Raw genomic sequence first — 12,068 nt, 5'->3', positions numbered from 1 at the left:
GCTGAAACTCCAGTACTTTGGCCACCTCATGCGAAGAGTTGACTCATTGGAAAAGACTCTGATGCTGGGAGGGATTGGGGGCAGGAGGAGAAGGGGACAACAGAGGATGAGATGGCTGGATGGCATCACTGACTCGATGGACATGAGTCTGAGTGAACTCCGGGAGTTGGTGATGGACAGGGAGGCCTGGCGTGCTGTGATTCATGGGGTTGAAAAGAGTCGGACACGACTGAGCGACTGATCTGATCTGATCTGATCTGATACATGTATCCCCTTCTCTCTCTCTTTCGAGAGGCAGCCCATGCTCCCGTTTTTCATGACGTCCCTGGCACCTGCCTTCTGTCTTCCACTCTCACCAACCTACTCTCCTGACTCCTCTCTTACTTGCCCTTTCCTCATCCAGGTCCCCAGACTCTTCCTGGGGCCCTTTCTCTCTCCAACAAAGTAAACAGTCATAAAGCAGGTGGGCAGGCTGCCAAGAAGCAGAGGCTCCAACCAGAAGCGACAGCTCCCAGCTTCTCTGCTGACTGGCCTGTAACCAACCAGAAGGCATATCCCCTCAGGAGTTCATGTCTGTTATGTGCACTCTCCTCGCTCCCCAGATTAACATGTACCACTCTCTGTGGTACAGGGAGCTCTGCAAAGGAAAGACCCATATTCTCTGAAACATTTGGAATATTCAAGGGACAGCAGTGTAGGAGTGGGGGCGGGGGTGAGCCCACAGTCTGCAGTTGGAATGCCGAGGTTCCAATCCCAGTGCAGTCTCCTAAGTGTGCAGCCACAGGTGGGTCACTAAAACTCTCAGCATCTCAATTTTCTCATTTCTAAAATGAGAATAATAATTCCCAATCCCCAGAATTTGGGGAGGATTACTCTGATGCTCGGAGGGATTGGGGGCAGGAGGAGAAGGGGACGACAGAGGATGAGATGGCTGGATGGCATCACCACCTCGACGGACATGAGTTTGAGTGAACTCCGGGAGTTGGTGATGGACAGGGAGGCCTGGTGTGCTGCAATTCATGGGGTCGCAAAGAATTGGACACGACTGAGCGACTGAATTGAACTGAACTAAAAATCAATAAGTGCTTTCAAATTCTGATGCTAGAGAAGATTACTGAAAGTCCTTCAGATTGCAAGGAGATCAAACCAGTCAATCCTAAAGGAAATCAACCCTGAATATCTGGAAATCAACCCTGGAAGGACTTATGCTGAAGCTGAAGCTCCAGTACTTTGGCCATCTGGTGAGAAGAGCTGACTCATTGGAAAAGACCCTGATTCTGGGAAAGACTGAAGGAAAAGGAGAAGGGTACAGCAGAGGATGAGGTGGTTAGATAACATCACCAACTCAATGGACATGTATTTTAGCAAACTCCGGGAGATAGTGGAGGACAGAGGAGCCTGGCGTGCTGCAGTCCACGGGGTCAGAAAAAGTCGGAAATGACTTATCCACTGAACAACAAAAAAAAATCAGTAAATACTTAAAAAGTGCTTAGACTACTGCTTGGCACATAGTGGTGGCCAATGAATGGAAACAAAGTTATAAAGAGATAAATTTTAGAAAAGACCTCTAGCTCAGGGTTCATTCATTCAACAAGGATGAAAGAGCAGGTTTTTGAGCATCTGCTCTTTACCAGGCAGTGCTCTGTGCCCTAAAGATGCAGTAGAGAACAAGAGAAGTGGACTATGGGAAACACAGACAAGAGGAATATTAGATTGTGCTCAATGGCTGTGCAGTGAATTAAAATATAGTAAGTCCCCTACATACAAGTGAGTTTGGTTCGAAGAGCAAGTTCATAAGTCCTACAAAGTTAGCCTAGGCACCCAACTAACACAATTGGCTATGTAATACTGTATTGTAATAGGTTTCTAATAATTCTCACATAAATAATACATACATAAAAAACAAACACAAAAAATAAATATTTTAAATCTTAGAGTATAGAACCTTGAAAAGTACAGTAGTATAGTACAACGGCTGGCATCCAGGAGCTGGCTTCAAGTGAACAGGCAAGAAGAGTTACTGACTGGAGGAGGGAGACAAGGTGGGAGATGCTACTAGAGCTGAAGGATCTTCAGCAAAAGGAGATGGAGGGAAAGCTGCAATTTAACTCATGCCATGATGGCACAGGTTCAGGTTCCTTGCTGGAACCAGATACACGTTTGCATCTTTGAAAGTTTGCAACTTGAAGGTTCGTATGTAGGGGACTTACTGTAAGGCAAGCGAATGAGAAGGATAGACAGCTTCCATGGACTCTAGAGGCAAGAATAGCTTCTCCAGGGAGCAAATTCTCAAAAGACACGTGGAGTGACATTCATCCATGGAGGGAGAAAATAATATCCACCGCTTCCAAGGTGGGCAAGCGCCTCGGCAAGTCCTGGCTTATCGGAACTAGGAAGGAAGCCATGAGCAGAGTCTGCGGCTATTTCTGAGGGAGGAGTCAGAACCCACAACTCCAATTTGGACCAGTCTTCATACTCTACAAAGGGCTCCCCTTGTGGCTCAGCAGGTAAAGAATCTGCCTGCAATATGGGAGACCTGGGTTCAACCCTTGGGTTGGGAAGAGCCCCTGGAGAAGGGAAAGGCTACCCACTCCAGTATTCTGGCCTGGAGAATTCCATGGACTGTATAGTCTATGGAGTTGCAAAGACTGAGTGACTTTCTTTTTCTTTCTTTTCTTTCATATTTTACGAACTGGGATACAGCCAATGAGGGGAACTATATTTTCAAAAGAATTTAGGCCAATACTTTTGAAATATCTCCTCTTAAGGAGGAACTCGGGGAGGAATTTATCTTAGCATCTCAAAAAGCTGTATTTGTCCTAGGCAACTGCATTTTAAAAGTTTTATAGATGCCATGAGTTTTGCAAATGACTTTTCTCTTGTGAGCTACAGGAAGCTCAAAACTGAATTTGCAACAGGGCTAGGTGGTAGGTACTTTTTCCCTGATATGACTTTATTTCTGGCTTTTTCCCCTCTGTTTTACTCTTAGATTTTCTTTGAGTTGATCTCTTTATTTATCATAGCACAGGTGTGTGTGTGTGTGCGCATGTGTAAAATATATGCTCCAAATCCTCTTTAGTACTGGCTAGATTATAATAAATGTACTGTTTGAGGTAATTTAGCACCTATTTCAAAATAAACAAACTATTTTTTATATCTTCGTATATAACCCACATTTTATGTACCATGGGAATTTTTTAAGTTTCAGTTCACCTTATCCCTACCTGCGCCCACTCCCACCCACCCACTCCCATCACTACTTTTTTTAAGGGGCAAACATCTTCTATTACATATGCACAGTTTTAACTGGTCCAAAACTTTCTCACTCCTGCAGCTGTAGCATCTATCTCCCTCTTTTCTTCATCTTCCCATCATCGCCCCCCTCCCCGCCCACATACATTCTGCACAGTGCCCCCTAGTTTTCATTTCTTTAAAGCATCAGTTGAGCAAAATCAGCCATTTGACAGTTTCAAACTCTTCCCTGGCTCCTACTGCTCATAGAGATAAGTGAAAACTCCTTATCCTGACAAAATCTCCTTCTCATCACACACTTTATCACCTAAACTCTGCCCAATCCCAGGTAGCTCCCCTAACTGTCCCTGGATATGTCTTTTCTTTCCCCGGCTCTGTGCACTGACACTGCTGCGTCTGCCTGGCACGCCTGCCCCCACCCCCGGGGACCCATCCTCACAGCCCTCAAAACCTCACACAAATGCTTGCTGTCCTCTGAAGCTCTCCTAATGGCTCCACCTCCCAGGGGTCTCTTCCAAATCAAAATATTGCTGGCTGACTATTTGAAGAGTAACTCCATTCCACCTTGCAAAACTGTGTAATTTTACTGAAACTGTCTCTGTATTGTTCAATATTTTGCAGATCTTTACAACTCATTTGCCCACTGGAATTGGCATCTTTTTGATGCTCTGTGTAGTATCATATAAAGTTGATACTCCACAAATACTTGATAGTTCATGTCTCTTTCCCTTCAAAATACAAAGCATAAAGCAAATCACAGACAAAAGGTTAAATCCTCAATAAATAAACTAGTCATACTCATATGATAATTCACTAAAACGCAAAAGGTTAGAAAACATAGGAAGTGTTTAACTTCACTAGTAATAAAGAATACAAGTTAAAATGTTGTCTGCTATCAAATTAACAAAGATAAGGAAAAAAATCTCAATCTTTAAAGCTTTTGAGAGTGAAAGGAGATAGGTACTCTCATAACTGCTGGTGTAATCAATACAAATTGAAAACAATTTGACAATATATAAAAGCTTTAAAATTCCTATACACATCGGTGTGTGCGTTCATGCATGCATGCTAAGTCGCTTCAGCCGTGTCTGACTCTGCGACCCCATGGACTATAGCCTGCCAGGCTCCTCTGTCCATGGGATTCTCCAGGCAAGGATACTGGAATGGGTTGCCATGCTCTCCTCCAGGGGATCTTCTCAGCCCAGGGATCTAACTCACATCTCCTGCAGTTTTTGCATTGCAGGCAGATTCTTTACTGCTGAACCAGGCGGGAAGCCCCAACTCACTGGAGTGTTAGGGACATATTTCAAAGTCCAGAGAAAGCCCTGGGCACCAGGGACTCCTCCCAGGGTTATAATACTGAATCTTTATGAATAACTTAAATGTACAATAAGGAAATTATATGTCCATTAAGTGGACTGTTACAGGACATTAAAAATGGCAGCCAATGATTCTGTGTTAACTTGGGGCTGGGGGAATGCTTATATGTAAAGTTAAGTAGAAAAAAATAAAATACAAGATTATAGGAAATGAATAATTCTAACCACATAAACAAATGCATGAAAGAAAATATATCAAAACAGTAAAAGCAGTTATACTTGCTTATAGTTTATTGTGCATTCCAGGTTTTCTAGAAATATTGGATGACTACCGGAGAGGGTGCAGAAAAGATGCTTTTCTTTCTTTTTTGGCAGTGTGCCCTGGCTTGCAGGATCTTAGTTTACTGATCAGGGATCAAATCTGTCCCTACCCCCACCCCCACATCCTGCAGTGAAGTGCAGAGTCCAAACCATTGGATTACCAGGGAATTCCCAAAAGATGCTTTTCAAGTAGATTTTTTCCTTTTCTTTATACCAGGAACAGCACCGTTATTGAGCTTTGAGACATAAGTTTTCATTTATTATATTTTTGCACCTGTTTCAAAACTAAGAAACAGAGAGACAAGAGAAAGCTGAAGAAAGGGAAGGAGAGAGAGAGTGAGGGCAGCTCTCTGACCCTGATTAATCCCTGCCATGAAACAAGCATTGTCACTTTGTAGAGCCAGGAGACAGGCTCAGAAAGTCAAGTTCAAGGTTACCTGAGGGGCAGAGGCGCCATCACAACCAGGCTACTATGCCAGGATCAGGCAGAGAAAGAGAAAAGAAAGGGCAGGTAAGCACAAAATCTCAGGGGTAATTTATAGAACAGTATAAACAGGTGGTTCTAGTGGGTAAGATTGCGGGTGGTTTTTTCCCCCTCCTCACTTTTCCAGGTTTTCCATAACGTGATGTGAACTTTTTGTTTTTATTTATGTGCAAGAAGAAAACTGCAACCATTTGAAATCACTGAACTGTGAGCAACAAGAGAGAAAATAGGCTCTACTCATCCTGAATCCCTTCCTAAGGGGAATACAGGGGTCGGAGGGAAAGGGGGGAGCAGTCTCACAACCCCGACTTGAACCATATGCTGCATCATGGGGCCACCTCAGGATTCAGGGGACGAGGGTGGAGCATGTGTGCCTGTGTGCATGTTGTGGGAGTCTCCTGTGATGAGGAGCAGCAGGATCCATGGAGCTGTCTGCAAAGGTGAGCCGTTGTGTTGCAGGTGGAGTCAGCCCCTCCTTGCAGGTCTCCCCACCATCCACAAGTCACACACAAGTGCTCTGTAAGGCACATTTACAGGAAACTGTGTGTCATGGCTGTTTTCCCCACAGTCAGCTTTCTGGATCACAAAGCTTGAAGAAAGGCATGTGTTGGGGATGGGGCAGCACCTAAAGGTGAGGAGAGGTTCGTTAGGGCAGATTTAGTTTTAGAGGGATGGGGCCACCCAGACAGGGGTTCTGGGAAAAGCCATCCCAATCGTCTTCATATCCAGCTGCCCTGATTCCGAGGGCAGTATTTCTTAGAGAGCTTGGACTCACCTCGGGGGGTCAGTGGGGGGGCTTCCAGGTAAGACCACTGTGGCTTCATCCCCGGGGAAAGGGTTAGGGAAACTTTTAATTACGTAATTCTAACATATAACACACACACAGAAAAACCTAATGGGAATCCATTTTTTGCAGAGAATTTGCCCACAGTCTTCCCACCCAAGTATAAAGTGCTTTTTATTTACCCAGGTCCCTTGTCAATCTATGTTCATAGGTATAAACAAGATTGTGGGGAGTCACCTGTGACCTCTTGGAGAGCCATTTCCAAAAAGTGACTGGGGTTTAGGAATGAGTGATGGTTCAGAGCGGCATGGGTAAGTCTGGTGAAGGGAAGCAGAAGCGGTTCAATGGCTTGAGTGGTTAGCTAGGTCAAGGTGACTTGTGTGCTAAAGTGGGAGGTGGGGGAGATGCTGCAAACACGCATCTTCAGGAGCCTCAAAGAGGAAGAGAGACGGGCAAAGGCCCAGGAGGACCTGAAGGGCACAGGCTCTTGAGTGATTTGCCTTGTGAGTGCAGAACCTCCTATAATGCACTGTCACATCCAGGTGCCAGCCCTGAGGTTTGCACAGAACTGGGAGATACATGAGTATCTTGTCATTTAATACAGAGATGTGATTCCAAGAGACAAACCCACCTGTCTAAGGTGAAATAGCCATGATCTGACTGTGGGTTGAGATGGGCTGATGCCAGGTCTAGGATCCTTTCTGTCCCAGATGATACCGTGTCCTTTAGCAAAGACAAGGGACCCTTATTCTCCCATAGATGGGAGGAAGAAGATGGGAGAAACTGAGGACCCAGAGAGACTGAGATGTCGAGGACAGAGGGAAGTGAGGAGGAGACAAGAGGGGAGATGAAGATCTCCAGCATCACCATGCAGCTGAAAGGCGGCAATGGGAGTGAGGTTATGCACGTTGATAATGGATCCCGTAACCAGGTGCATGGTCAAGGGACACCTTTACCTAAAGCTATTAGGTGACTGTTGGCTCCACACGGGGGCCTCACTGCCCATCAGTTAATGAAATCCCTGGTGGCATTTTCCTAACGAGCACTTACCTAGGGCATTAGGGGAGGGAAGGGGTACTGGGCTTGGAAGCCCCCATTTTCATTTTGCCCCTTTCTATATAACTGTGTCACCCTGGATAAATCACTAGAAAAATAAGAACCAAATATAAGAAGTCTATTATTCTACACCTTCCCAATCTCCCTATTCACTTCTTATTTCATCATTCGACTGCCTCTGAGGACAGAATGATTCAAAGTATGACGTAGACCTTTTCTTTTCATAAGCATCAAGAAAATACTAAAATCCAGGCCAACAAGCCCTCCCCTTGGCGACTGGGTGCCTCTCACAACTCCTGAGACAAGGCTTTGCCCTAAAACTCAGTAATCATCTCCCTACCAGCACTGGCAAGACTGCTGCAGGCAACTGCCCAGAGGATTCCTTCATTATAATCTTTCTATGAATGATTCAGGGGTGAGGACCATCGCTGTTTATGTCTGGAGGAATAAGAACATATTATAAAAGAGACCTGAAAATCCATGATGTATCCAAAAATAGCACCCAGATACGCCAGCTTCCCAGCTCACCTTTCTGTACCATCCAACTCTTCCTTGACTTGCTTCACGCAACAGGGGTAAATTGGGACCCCCACCGCTCAGGTATCCTGGGATCAGTCATCAAACAGTCTTGGACTGAATGCTGCCAGGTGACCCAGCAGAGCTAGCATTCCTAATTCTTACTCACTCTGATGGGCCTTGTCCTAACTCCTTCCCCATTGCAGGTGCCCCTGCAGTCACATGCTTTTGTCAAGTGATCTGCAGCCTTAGGCTGCTCACTCTGCAGAAAAGAATGTGGGGGGGGGGGTGGGGAACAGAGAGTAAGAAAATATAGCTCTCTCCTGGGAACCTCACAAGCTTCTAGCTTATAAAACATAACTGCCTTGCTACCATTTCTGCAGAGTCCCCACTGGCCAGCAGCACATGCTCTGAAGTCAATCCCCTCCCACTCTACTCCCCAACCTCGGCCCATTGGGAGAGAAAGGATACTTGCTGAAGGGACCTGCTGATGTTCCCCAAGGTTCAGAAATGCACGTGTGACCAAAGTGGGCAGGAGAGGAGGCTGATCATAAGGTGAAGTATCTCTAAATAACGAGGCCCACCGACTGCTGAGCATCTCTGCACTCCACTCTCAGCTTCCTGTGCCTCCAACAAACTTTGTGACTCAGTGTTTGCACAGTGAGGCAGCCAAGCAGACTCGGTGATGGATTAAATTCAGAATGTGCTTTTCTTCCAACTCACCCCTCAGGTGCCACCTGAGCCCCTACCTGGCTGCGGGGGTGGGAGCTGAGCATAGCTGCAGCTCTTCTGCTGGCCCTAAATAGCTACCAGAGCCTGAGTTCTGACGACTTTGGTCCACGGGTATCCTTTCTCTCTTCTCTGTCTCTGTCTGTCTGTCTCTGACACATACACAGCAGCTGGAGGCTCTATAACGCAGTTGATTTCTAAACTGGTCTGGGTCTCCCGTGCTCCATTCCTCCAGGCTGCAATTTGGACCCCGAGTGCTCTTTTCTTCACCCACACTGCCGCCAAACCCAGAGGAATTCCTGGAAAATTTTAAGGCAGAGCAGGGCATCATGAGGGTCTGGCTAACTGTTGCACGTCAGTTGAGGGGATGGCCGTGGAAGGGGGCAAGAGAGATCGGGTGACAGACAGAGGTGGCCAGCCAGAGCTGCCTGGCACCCTCGGCAGCGTCTCTCCCCTTCAGCACTGCCGAGGGCATACCCGGAAGTTCGGGAGCTTGGGTCCCACGGGCGGCAGGGGCGGGCAGAGGCCAGGTCCATCCAGGGGCGGCGAGACCTGTCTCCCAGAACTGGCTCTCTGGCCAGCTCTCTGCACCGCGGGCGCCGCCTCCCACATCCTTGAAGCCGGCACAAGGCAGCCAGTGAGCGTCTCCCCGCAATTCCGTACCGGCTTCCCGCATAAAACTCCCCAGTACAACCTGCTTTTGTTAATTCTGCAAATGCTGTCACACGACCACCTTCACCAACACCTCCTGTCTCCTCGGCACCAAGGGAGACTCGCTTTCCCCAAAACCCAGCTGCTTCGGATCCCCCGAGCCCCGCCGCACCCCGACGGACCACCGCCCACTCGCCCCAGAGCCCTCAAACAAGCGGCCCGAAGGACCATAAAGACCCCTGGGTCTCCGGTCCTGAGCATCTTTGTCCTCCCAACGCAGGCGCGCGCACACCGAGCGACAGAAAGAGCCCAGCCGGGCACCGAGTCCGCACACTCTGGCCTCGCTGGGGCCCCGCAGAGGGACAATGGTCCGCGTCCTGCAAGTTTGCCAGCCCGGAGGCAGAAAGCCCTCCTTACCGTACATCTTGGCGGGGCGAGCGCCTCCCCGGAGGCCGCGTCGCTTGCAGCCAGCCCCCGGCGGCGCCGGCCTTTCATTCACAGCCGGGTTGGCGGATGTCGGCGGGCGGCGGAGGCCCGGGCGGGGCGAGAGCCGGACCGGGTTCGGGAGCGAGAGCAGGGGCCCGACGCGCGAGGGCAGGGGACTGGAGCCGCGCGCCCATTCAGCAGCCCGGGCTGAGCGCGGCCGGCCTCCGCTCGGGTTTCTGGGCTGGGCTGCGCCGAGAGGGGCGGGGGCTATGCTAATATTGCCCCTCCCCCCGGGCTCAGTCACTGCTTGGCTGCCCCGCCCACACCCCACCCCGCCCCGCCCCCTGCAATTCCCACCCTCCTAGAAACCCAGATCCCTAGAAGCACCTTTCCTAGGCTGTCGCCCCCAGGTGCTGGGTGGAGCGTTTTCCAGCGGCAGCGTCCCCTACGGGAAGTGACCCGCCCTGCTCCGGTTGGAATGCTTAGGCCGAAAGCTAAGATCTGTCGTAACGTGCGGGGGCCCCGAGGGTCAGTAGGGGTGCTGGAAACTGCAGATGTAGCCCCTCCCCCAAATTTATCCAGAATGCATTGGCTAAGCCAGGGGGCGCCAGGAAGAGGAATTAGGGGGGAGTATCACCCCCTCCCTTGGCCCCCTTAATAAACCCCCGTTCCCTAATCAAGCCCTTAGCTATTACCCTCCCAGCCACTCTCTGGTCAAGTGCTCACTACCAAATCGCGTCCTTCCTGGGCCAGGAATGCAAGAAATGCACCGCGTCCTACCCCTCAAGCGCTGCAGGAAGTCACTTGCTCTTCCTCTCCCGGATTCACACGGTTAATTCACATGCTCCGTGTCCAGGATACTCTCTACCTGTGCCCCAGGGATCACTCTCTGGACTCAGACAGAGAGGGGCAGAAGGCTCATGCCAATAGCCTGAAGACAAATTCTAGCCTAACTCAGGGCTTCCCTAAGGCTTCTCACCCAGCCTCCATTTCACATCTACCGCATGGTTGAAGGGGCTTGTCCTCAAAATTCTGCTAGTAGAAGTTCCCCTGATGCTGGGAAAGATTGAAGGCAGGAGGAGAAGGGGATGACGGAGATGGCGTCACCGACTCAATGGACATGAATTTGAGGAAGCTCAGGCAGTTGGTGAAGGACAGGGAAGTCTGGTGTGCTGCTGTTCATGGGGTCCCAAAGAATCGGACACTACTGAGCGACTGAACAGTAACAACAGAAGTTAAGGAGGAGAGACCCTTAAAGATCCGTTGGATCATTGAAAGAGCAGTAGAGTTCCAGAAAAACATCTACTTCTGCTTTATTGACTATGCCAAAGCCTTTGACTGTGTGGATCACAACAAACCGTGGAAAATTCTTAAAGAGATGGGAATACCAGACCACCTGATCTGCCTCCTGAAAAATCTGTATGCAAGTCAAGAACCAATAGTTAGAACTGGACATGAAACGACAGACTGATTCCAAATCAGGAAAGGAGTATGTCAAGGCTGTATATTGTCACCGGCTTATTTAACTTATATGCAGAGTACATCATGCAAAATGCCAGCCTGGATGAAGCACAAACTGGAATCAAGATTGCCAGGAGAGATATCAATAACCTCAGATACACAGATGACACCACCCTTATAACAGAGAATGAAGAAGAACTAAAGAGCCTCTTGATGAAAGTGAAAGAGAAGAGTGAAAAAGTTGGCTTAAAACTCAATATTCAGAAAACTAAGATCATGGCATCCAGTCCCATCTCTTCATGGCAAATAGATGGGAAAACAATGGAAACAGTGACAGACTTTCTTTTTTGGGGCTCTAAAATCACTGCAGATGGTGACCACAGCCATGAAATTAAAAGACGCTTACTCCTTGGAAGAAAAGTTTTGATCAACCTAGACAGCATATTAAAAAGCAGAGACATTACTTTGCCAGCAAAGGTCCATCTAGTCAAGGCTATGGTTGTTTCAGTAGTCATGTATGGATGTGAGAGTTGAACTACAAAGAAAGCTGAGCGCTGAAGAATTGATGCTTTTGAACTGTGGTGCTGCAAGATTCTTGAGAGTCCCTTGGACTGCAAGGAGATCCAACCAGTTCACCCTAAAGGATATCAGTCCTGAATATTCATTGGAAGGACTGATGTTGAAGCTGAAAGTCCAATACTTTGGCCACCTGATGTGAAGAACTGACTCATTTGAAAAGCCCCTGATGCTGGGAGATTGAAGGAAGGAGGAGAAGGGGACAACAGAGGATGAAATGGTTGGATGGCGTCACTTACTCAATGGACATGAGTTTAAGTAAACTTTGGGAGTTGGTGATGGACAGGGAGGCCTGGTGTACTGCGGCTCACGGAGTTGCAAAGAGTCAGACACGACTGAGTGACTGAACTGAACTGAACTGAGATAGCATATTGAAAAGCAGAGACATTACTTTGCCGACAAATGTCTGTGTAGTCAAGGCTATGGTTTTTCCAGTAGTCATGTATGGATGTGAGAGTTGGATTCTAAAGAAAGCTGAGCACCAAAGAATTGA

At 48.2% G+C, this 12,068-nt stretch overlaps 1 protein-coding gene across 3 annotated transcripts in view; it reads right to left on the bottom strand.

Moving 5' to 3' along the window:
* The window catches only part of EFR3B (EFR3 homolog B), a 98,040-nt gene extending 88,275 nt beyond the window's left edge, over window positions 1–9,765 (bottom strand). For all 3 annotated transcript variants that reach the window (XM_070379219.1, XM_070379220.1, XM_070379221.1), the window contains exon 1: window positions 9,530–9,765. In XM_070379219.1, the coding sequence (XP_070235320.1) occupies window positions 9,530–9,536 (7 nt within the window). In that variant the 5' untranslated portion in view covers window positions 9,537–9,765. The remainder of the gene's footprint in view (window positions 1–9,529) is intronic.
* Between the last annotated feature and the right edge of the window lie 2,303 nt (window positions 9,766–12,068).

This window comes from Bos mutus, chromosome 11 (genome assembly GCF_027580195.1).
Source record: "Bos mutus isolate GX-2022 chromosome 11, NWIPB_WYAK_1.1, whole genome shotgun sequence".
NCBI classification, from domain to species: domain Eukaryota; kingdom Metazoa; phylum Chordata; class Mammalia; order Artiodactyla; family Bovidae; genus Bos; species Bos mutus.
This window is presented reverse-complemented; position numbering and strand designations above follow the sequence as displayed.